The 9,703-nt window shown below is 36.5% G+C and overlaps 1 protein-coding gene across 1 annotated transcript; it reads left to right on the top strand.

The window, feature by feature from the left end:
* On the top strand, positions 1-5,404 carry cltrn (collectrin, amino acid transport regulator). The gene is made up of 6 exons (XM_020918981.2): positions 1-168; positions 916-974; positions 1,189-1,274; positions 1,363-1,479; positions 3,981-4,175; positions 4,473-5,404. Exons 1-6 carry the CDS (start codon positions 102-104, stop codon positions 4,588-4,590), a joined length of 642 nt encoding a protein of 213 aa, XP_020774640.1. The 5' UTR covers positions 1-101; the 3' UTR covers positions 4,591-5,404.
* Positions 5,405-9,703: the final 4,299 nt, after the last annotated feature.

Here is a 9,703-nt window from a genome sequence, read left to right as displayed (position 1 = left end):
TAAGCTCTGTTACTGTATCCTGTGTGTTTTTCACTGCTGACTCCTCACATCTCGTATTACACTTTAGTACCACTGGATTTGCCCCTGTGTTTTCTGTGGAAATGTTGGAGAAAGTTTTCATCTTGCTTTTTGCTTCAACTGCTCTGGCACAAGAGCTGTGTCGGCCAGGTGAGTACCTGAAGTAGTTTTGTCATATGTTTGGTAGATAAAAAGTAAGCTTTTTGTTGATTTTCAATATTGCTGAACCTGTGAGGAATGTAGTTTAATCTCTAAAGCGTTAGATTAGAGGTGCAACTCAAATGTTTGTTTTGTTACTTGACGCCTAGTTCTCACAGTTTTTTGTCATTTTACTCATTTTTTGAAACTTACCATAACTGTTTTTGCACTAATAGCAAATCTGTTTTATTTTTACATAGTCATTAATCTATACCACTTATATAAAAAAAAATCTGAATATAATATAATATAATATAATATAATATGTAGTAGTATGTACAAGTATGATAATGGAAATAAGGTTGACCCAATATGAAACAATTTTATTTTTTTGTGTTTATTTAAAAGCATTTACTTCACTTCATATTATTTTTTAAGTAAATTTTAATAATTGAGGCATAATTTTAAATTAAAATTAGTAGTACTCAAATGATAACTACATTCTTGTAAACATTAACCACAAACAAACTGAAATCCAGTAGGCCCAGAGTAATATTGGATGTTAATGCTTTGTGATTACGCTTTACAATGTACACTTACTGGTTTTATTTTCACAAAAAATCTTTATATTATATGTGATCTAGTAGCAGCAGTAGTGGTAGCAGTAATAGTAGTAGTGGCAGTAATAGCTGCAGGAGTAGCAAGTAGTAACAACAAGTTTTGCATGTAGTGTTCTAATTCAGTGTTTGGGTTTTGTAGATGCTCCAGAGGCCTACAAAGTACGACTGAGCATCAAAACTGCTCTGGGAAACGAGGCTGTATGTTTTACATTTCATTTTTGCAATTAATTCCAATAAAATTCTGCTCATGCTTCATTATGATTATTTGATGATGTTTTTAGTCAAACACTTTAATGTGCTTTCTATGCTGAAACACTGTGGTAAACCAGTGATACATTACCCACCTGAGTCTGAGGACAAAGTTCATTGAATGCACCCCTCGCTTTAGTGAGCACATCTGTTTTTATTGTAGTATGAATGGAACGACAATGAGATGTACCTTTTCCAAGCCACACTGGCTTTTGCCATGAGGAACCAGCTCCCAGGACAGCAGTTTGAGTGAGAAATACTATAAACATTATCTAATGCTGTGATTCACGTTTTATAGATGTCACTGATATATTTGTACTGTATTTTACTTTTCCAGAGTGTCCAACATCATCGTCTGTAATATCACGCCGAGAGTGTCCTTCTGGTTTGTGGTGACATCAGTGAACAGCCCAACAACTCTGATCCCGAAGCAGAATGTGGAAAACGCAATAAAGTAACACCAATATCACACACAACTCTTTAAATAGAGTGAAGAGTCAACCTGGAATAGGCCTGTCACCATAACACATCTAGAAGCACGTTATATTGCTACAGAGATATATTGTGATAAATAATCATATTGAAACTACTTTAAGCTACTTACATAAAAAAAATAATAATAAAGCAAGACAATCCCAATGAGCCATTTTTAAAGGCACATTGTGTAACTTTTCTGTTGGAGGGTCCATCAAATGCTTATCTCTGTGGAAGTGTTATTGCTTTGTCTCGAATGTTTCACAGTATGGTATTAAACCTTTCTATCTTTCATGGAAACCAAACCAGACCAAATTACAGGTCACATCTGCAGAGAGACAACCCTGATCAGAGTCAGAATACCTGTTTTTCAAAGTATTTGTGAGGTGTAAACCACCTAAGGTAGAGCTGTTTAATGCCATACTGAGAGCAATGACATAACCATAGAAACAAGCAGGTGAAAGGCCCTCCTCCAAAAAGTTACATATTGCACCTTTAAAAATTTTGAGTACAACTAAAAGGAGCACTCTGCACCTAATAAATAGGAGAATGAACCAATAATTAGCCATGGAAGTTACATTTTCAACCCTGTGCAGCTCAAGGTTTTTTTTTGTATTACAACAAAATAACACGATAAATACTAAGTCCAAAATATAATGATCCAGATTTCATTATTGAAATTGAATAAACTGATATAGTAATTATCTTGACAGGCCTAAACTGGAGGGCTACTTGCTACACTGGCTCAGCTATGATCCAAAATGATTTTATTGGGATTTATATGGACCACAGTAAAAAGAATAAGGCATGGAGTGAGTTAACTTTTGCCCTTTAACCTTTAATTGAGTTATAATGCCTTTAGTCAACTCTACTAATTCAAGGTAAAGAAATGTATGTATAATATATTCAAGTGTCAGATCATGCAGATGAATGACCAGAGAGGGCACTTGTTCTTATGTCTTTATCATATGTGGTAGTTATTACTGCTCAATAGGAGACTGTTGTAAAGTCAATGAGAAGAAGACAATGCTATTTCTACCTTCAAAACCCTGGCTATAGTCAAAGTAAGTCTGCACTTCAAAGCCCCTCCATTGTCTGTGGATTTAGTAGACTCACTTGGAGCCCTGTCTCTATGCCGTGTGGATCCTTTTTAAAGTCTTCCTTCGGCCCTCAGTCCCTTCTCGCTTTGAAGGGTTTCCAGGTACAAGTGTGAGTAGATCCAGGACACAGCAGTAATTGCCTTTCTCTGAATGAGGTCCTCTTTGGTCAGACCTTTGAATGCCTGCAGGGAGCCTATACCTGTGTTTTTGTTCAGATTTTGAGATGATCTCCTAAAGCTTCAAAGTGAAAAAATACACTTAATTTAGCCAAGAAAAATCAGCCACAAGCTAAAGATAAGAGCTGACAAAGAAATTTAAAATATGACTTTGTATAAAAAGAACTTAGGTTGGCAGAGTACCCGAAAATATTACTCAGTTAAATCAAGAAGATTATTCAAGTACAAAGTGGCAGTCCAAGAAATTACTGAAGTGAGTGTTCAAAGTATTTGACTATATAACTGCAAGAGTCACTGCCTGGACACATCTGATAAAGAGGGGTATTATGCAAAATAAGTTTTTCAGCTTTCTATTTCTACCATGTCAACAGGTTGTTCCTGCATCAAAACATGCCTGAAGAGGTTTTAGCTATCCTCCATGTATGTTTCAGTAATTTAGTGATCTCTCTTGAACCCTATTCAAACCCAAAAATTTGTTGTAGGATTCTGTCTAATGTTCAGCCAAAAAAGCCTGTGTTATTCATGTTCCCAAATGAAAATGCTCTATAAATATGTAAAATCATGATACAAAACAGTACACCACAACTTCACACACCTGACGCGATGTGCTGTAGTTTCATTAGAGGGATGCATGCTGATTGCATTGTGGTAGCGCTCTAAAGAGGGAGTGACTTAGCACATAGAGCAAGGAGAGGGGAGACACTTTTTTGCAAATTTAGCATTTTCAGAATGATAAAAAATAACATGGTGATCTAAATATGTTATGTGTTAGCAATTAAGACCCCGCAGAAGTAAAATATGCAGAGGATCTGGTATTTTTAGGAACTTGCAGTGCACAAAATATTCAAATCATTACATTTTTATCAACAGTGGCAAGAGTAACCAGAACTTTTACTCAGTTAAGAGTACTGTTACTACTCTAGTAGGAGGAAAGGTGTGGTGTATGAAAACTACTATGAGAAGTACAATTTTATCAAATAAATTACCCGAGAAAATGTAACTGCAGAATTGTAAGCTATAGTTCGAGTTCTTTCATTTTATCTTATTTGGCAACATAGCGGATTATGTCACATGCCTGAACTGAACTGAACTAAGCTTTTATATTTACCCACAGTTGAAAATGGGAACTGTACACTGACTTGCCGCCCTACATGGTTGAATTAGTAGAGTATCTAAAAAAATGACTGATGATTTTTGTCCTCTAGGGAAGCAAGACATCGGATCAACAGTGCATTCCTACTCACAGACCAGACTCTGGAGTTCCTGGGGATCCCGCCCACTTTGGCCTCTCCAATTGCCCCTGGCACCCCGCCATGGCTCATCGCATTCGGGGTCGTCATGGGGATAGTGGGCGCTGCCATTGTCTACTTCCTGGGGACTGCCATAATCCGGAGAACTCGGTAAGGAGCATAACTGTAAATAAACAGGTTTTCATTATAAAATTGAGGATGAGTTGAAGGTGCATTGTGTAGCTTTTCTGGGGGAGGGTCCATCAAATCAGAACAAGCTACAGGTCAGATCTGTGGAGAGGCAACCCCACTCAAAATCAAAATGCCTGGTTTTCTAGATAGTTTTAAGATAACAAAACAAACAAACAAAAAAAAAAACATCAGTAATTTAATAAATGTAAGGTAGAGCTGTTTAATGTTATACTGTGTGCACCTTTAATAATACAAATTTTTTTTTACTTGTTTTAGCAAAAAGACACCAGATGAGGACGAAGAGGCCAAAGAAGCCAATGGAATCGCTGGTGAAAATCTGGACGGGATTTACAACTCAACTTTTTCAGATGAGGACAAAATCACTGAAATGTAAAACTAAACAAAACCAAAAACTACTCTGGACACTACTTTTAAAAGGTACTTTAATGATATCTGACTAAGCCTTTACTTTTGAATCAAGCTTTTTTTTCTTAACACTCAGTTCACCAGGACATGTACATCTACTACATTTGTGTTTTCTAAAAAGGGGTATAGGGACCTTTGCTACTTCAAAGATGAAATTGAATAGTATTTGAATCTAAAATACTTTTTGTAGTAACATAACTTCCTTAATGTTTTGGGGGATTTTAGACATCAATATAATTAAAACAAGGAAGTAATAACTGACAATTAACTATGAATCTATTTTATTTACCCTTTGTGGTAGTGTGGGACAAAACTTAGGTGCCTGAGACAAAAAGTTTGGAACCACTGACCTACTTTGTACTTGTATACATATGTGTAAATAAGGATCTTAATAATTCACATTTTTATGACAGCTGCTGTTTATTTAGACTTTTGAATTGCAAAGAAGTACCATATGTGACTCACTTTTTGGCCCTGAACACTCCTTTGAGAACCATTACTGTAAAGTTGTGCAAGGACTTTACCACTATAAACCACTGCACTCATTTGAATGTAATCTTACAGTTCCTGCTACAATGTCCTTGGTAGCTTTGAGAACTGATTGTACAGAATGCACATTACCTTATTTTCGTTGAACTTTTGAAACAAGCTATTAAAATGCCAAAACAGTACAAGATGCTTTGATCAGAACGCGCCGTACTCTGGATCAAAAGCATTGTTACATCCCAAACTGCCTACTCACCCGTTTTTTTTTTTTTTTTTTTTTAACAATGTAAACTACACTACAGAGTAAACTTTCTTATTTTCTTAATCTTTGTTTGGGAGTAATTCAAAAAGTGGTTCCTGCTAAAAAGTTTTTCCAATCCATGTAAACCAGGCCTATTTCTTGTTTCGTTTCCAACCTCCCTTCCATAGTAAGCACAATAATAAAACTGTAAATCTGAACTCAGTGGATTTTACTGTGAATTGCTTCCTGGTGCGAGAGGAGTTTCTGTCCTATCAGTGTGTTTTGTGAGCCATTGAATTGAACACCACAGGCCACTGTTCCTAATTAAACGCACAAGTCCAAAAATAAGTGGCTTCATGGCATCAACTAAATCCTACCACAGAATCTAATTGTAATTCAAAATACCAACTCACCACTCTGTCAGAACTGGTGTTGTCACGATACTAAACCTTCAAACTCGATTTCGACACTAAGAAAATTTTGATACTCAATACCGATACCACAATGATAATAAAAACACTCTTTATTTAGTCAGTAGTATTTCATTTTCAACATTAAATCGTAGCACTTTGTTTTATTTCACCATGTGGTCTTATATCTGTGTAATCCCTCAGTTGTCCAGGTAGGTCCATGGGCATATGTGGTCTTAGACTTGTTCTGATACAGCTCAAGATCATGCTACAGCAGTGACCTCCAACCTTTTGTGTCCCGTGAGTTACCTTTACAAAATGAAAATGCCAGAGAGCTACTCATTTAAGCAGTCGCAAGAAATTGATTCGATATAAGAGAGCAAGCCTTAGATGTACAGTTAGATGCCTATAAAACATTAAACCATTATCAATTTATCAGTGTGCAAAGTTCAAAATAACACATTTACAGTGGTAATTAATCAAATTTGAGTTATTTAATACAATAAGTATAATTCAGAAATCCTTTGGTGGGATATTTGTAAGGGGGTGGAGAGCTACAGGTTGGAGACCCCTGTTCTAAAGCTATTCAAGAATGATTCATTTCTGTCCTATGAATATGTGTTTGTTTGTTTTTTTAGTATTGATACTTGCTCAAATGAGTATCTAGTTTTCATCATAGTTTTGGTATTAATAAGGATCTGATTTTTCATACTTTTGACACCCCTAATCGTAACAACATACAAAATATCCTGATATTATAATGATTAAGATCTAAAATAAATACAGAAACAGTATTTGAAAGTGCTTTGTTAGTTAGACAAAGCCAAACTATTGAAATCAAAGTTACATACAGTATAAGCACCATGGTCCTATATTACTAACTAATAAACATTTTCGTACCCTTAGTTTTTTCCAGTAGTTTGTGTTTGTTTTCAGTTTATCAGTAGTTGTTGGTTGTGTTTTTGGAGACGCACATTCATAGAAAAAGAATTTGTGATAACATTGTGACCCATTAACTGTCATCCACTTAACTAAATGTAAAACTGCTTCAATTCAATCATTTTTCTTCTAGCAATTGTCATTTGATTTGAATAATTCTTCGCTTTATTAAAACACTGACTTATAATCGTGCAATCAAGATTAATGAACCACTGACAGCACTGAGTAATTTAGACAGAAGTTGTCACACAGATATTTAAGATTTATTATGTGTAATCAGTTGCAGTAATTATCATTTGGTTTATAAACAACAAAATAAAAGGCTGTGGCACTGCAAGCATTTATTTCTCCTATCTGTGAAACTTAGAGGACATTGACTTTTATATCTTGAGTATGAAATTTAATGATGATGTTATAAGTAAGCTGGGTATTAAGTGAAATGGTGAGAAAGCCAAGCGCATTTCACTCTAAAACTGTCTACTGCTGGTTGAACAGAGTAAATATACGGTTTGCTTTGGTGACGCTTACGCACAATGTTTATGTCTACCCCTAGGTGGCGTCATTGCACTTCCACTACACACGTCCTCCACAAATAGCAGCACAAAAATCATTCTTCACGTTGTGGTAGACTTACACTTTCAAAAAAAAAAAAAAACCAAACTAAAGCTTTTTTGAAGATTTTTTGCTGCAATATCTGCGCAGTCCCTTAGGAGGAGCCATTGAGCTATACCCCAAATGCCCTCAAAAATATTATTGTAGCCTATCTGAAAATAATTCCGATTTTAACATTTGAATTTTAAACACATTTACTTTGATCTTATTTCCATTGTGCTATTTATATTATGGAAATGTCCCATCTAAATTTAGCTTCTAGTTAGGATGCATCGTGTTCCTATGATCTCTGTAGATGCTAGAAACGGTATCCTGACATTTCTATTTTGTGCTCATGATATGCAAGTCAATGCCAGTGTATTCTGCAGAGAGGGAGGATGCCTGCTTATTACTTTTTTTTTTCTTTTTTTTTTTTCTTTCTTTCTTTCTTTTTTTTTTTTTACTCTATTATCGTGTTGTGTTTCCCGTGCCTTTCATTGACTGCCTGAGGAAATTTGGCCTTTGGTTCGGCTCATTTTTCTTGTCAGGAAGCCAAAGATTTTCTGTCAAAATTCTCCTTGATAGCCGCTGGAATAGTGCGAGAGCGATCGCTGATTAAGACTTCAATTCAGTCTGGGCTGTGAAAGACGCAAAGCCTGAATGATTGTCCAATAGGTTTTTTATCTTATTATTGAAAGCGTTATTATTTTAATTACTCATCATCCCGGTACCTTCTGCGGAGCAAACGGGAGTGAAAATAGCTACAGAAATGCGTCATTGTCCTCCGATGACAGTTGGGAGAGAAACTATAATTCAATGCCATTTCAAAGTGAATAATTATTTTGTTGTGTCTTTTGTTCTACGCTGGGAGCAATGCCAGCATGTGTAGTAGGACGCATAATAGCTTTTTTTTTTAGGCTGATTTTGTTGCCAGAAAAAGTAGGAGTTAAATAAGCTTTTGGGAGATAGATCGGGATGAGTGAACACAAAAGTGAATTATGAATAATCCTGTGTGGGAGCGGGATATTGTTGTACAATAAACCATTTGCTCAGTTTCCAGTCTGAACATGGCACAGTGGCAATGTAATCTCGCGTCACAGTAAGGTTTCCGGTTCAATTCCGCGGCCATGTGGGGGATTTAAGTGCGGAGTTTGCGTGTTTCGTCAATGTCTGCTTAGTTAGGTTTTCTATAGTTGACTCTATCTGCAGAAAACACGCACCGGAGGCTACAATCTTCTGGCCAACATCCGAACTTAAAGGTGCAATATGTGACTTTACTTGTTAAGCCGGAGATGTTGTTGCCTGGAATGTTCCAAAGTATGGTATTAAACTAACTGTCTGTCTTTCATTCACTCAAATATGTCTTTATTTCTCATACACGAACAATAAAACACACGTTCTTACTGTGATCAAACACAGATCTGACTTGTCTGCTGGTGTCACCTGGAGACAACTTTAAAGCCACAATATGGAAAAAATTTGGGGTAAAGCAATAACATTTCCATGGAGACAAAGCAGATGAGCAAACCCCCGTCAGAAAAATTTGCATGGTGCACCTTTAAGACCTGGGGAAAGGTGCAGTCACTCAATGCTCCTGACAGTTGCATTGCACGTTTATTACGCCATTGTTATAATTGAAGTGGGCCATAATTGCCATCACAATTATAAATGATTATACTTTAGATCAGGGGTCACCAAACTGTTTTCACATTATTGCTCCTGACTGTGATGGGGAGGCTGGGGTCAGGTAGGCCAGCGAAGAAATACATGCTGTTGAGCAGCCAGTCCACCTTTCATAAGCCAAATCCTATCATCTCTCATTTGCTTTTGCGAGCTAGCATGCTCTCTGTGGGTTTCATGGGTTTCGTAGTGACGACCCAGATTATATTCTTTGAAAAAAACTGCCACAGTTTCTTTACATATCAGACAAACTGCATGGTCCTTACACTGAACAAAAAAATCATCGGTCGTCACTGTTCTTTGAAAACTCAACACTCTCTGTCAACTTTTCGAACTTTAACACTTGCCATTTTGGTGTCCTTAACTGCACTACAGAACTCTGCGCGTGTGTTGACCATCATGTCTTGACCTCGAGCTTGTCACAGCGGCAAATTCGACAGCAAATGTAAATACATCATATAATTATTTAAATATAAATACTTCAAATAAATATCATTTTAATTAAAATAAATCAACAAAACACAAGATGCAGATGTGTTATTAGTTGCCAAAAAGTAATTTAAAAAAAATAGGCCCTAACGACTTTTCAGGTTTGCCTCATAGGGCCAGTTCAAGTGGTGGGGGGCAGAGGGGCTGGAGGGTCAGTCAAAGGGGCATGGAGGGCCAGAGTCGGCCCGCGGGCCTTAGTTCAATGACCTCTGCTTTCGATTCTTATGTACAGACCACTGTTTGTT

Source organism: Boleophthalmus pectinirostris, unplaced genomic scaffold, assembly GCF_026225935.1.
Source record: "Boleophthalmus pectinirostris isolate CB_2022bp ecotype Guang Dong unplaced genomic scaffold, ASM2622593v1 HiC_scaffold_7, whole genome shotgun sequence".
In the NCBI taxonomy this organism is placed as follows: Eukaryota; Metazoa; Chordata; class Actinopteri; order Gobiiformes; family Gobiidae; genus Boleophthalmus; species Boleophthalmus pectinirostris.
The sequence above is the reverse complement of the archived record's forward strand: the minus strand, read 5'-3'. Positions and strand labels throughout refer to the sequence as shown.

Bases quoted from the DNA above. Each gene is read 5' to 3' on its own strand.
- cltrn (XM_020918981.2), top strand. From the start codon at position 102: ATGTTGGAGAAAGTTTTCATCTTGCTTTTTGCTTCAACTGCTCTGGCA. The intron at 169-915 runs GTGAGTACCTGA...TGGGTTTTGTAG, and splicing joins ACAAGAGCTGTGTCGGCCAG to ATGCTCCAGAGGCCTACAAA. The intron at 975-1,188 runs GTATGTTTTACA...TTTTTATTGTAG, and splicing joins CTGCTCTGGGAAACGAGGCT to TATGAATGGAACGACAATGA.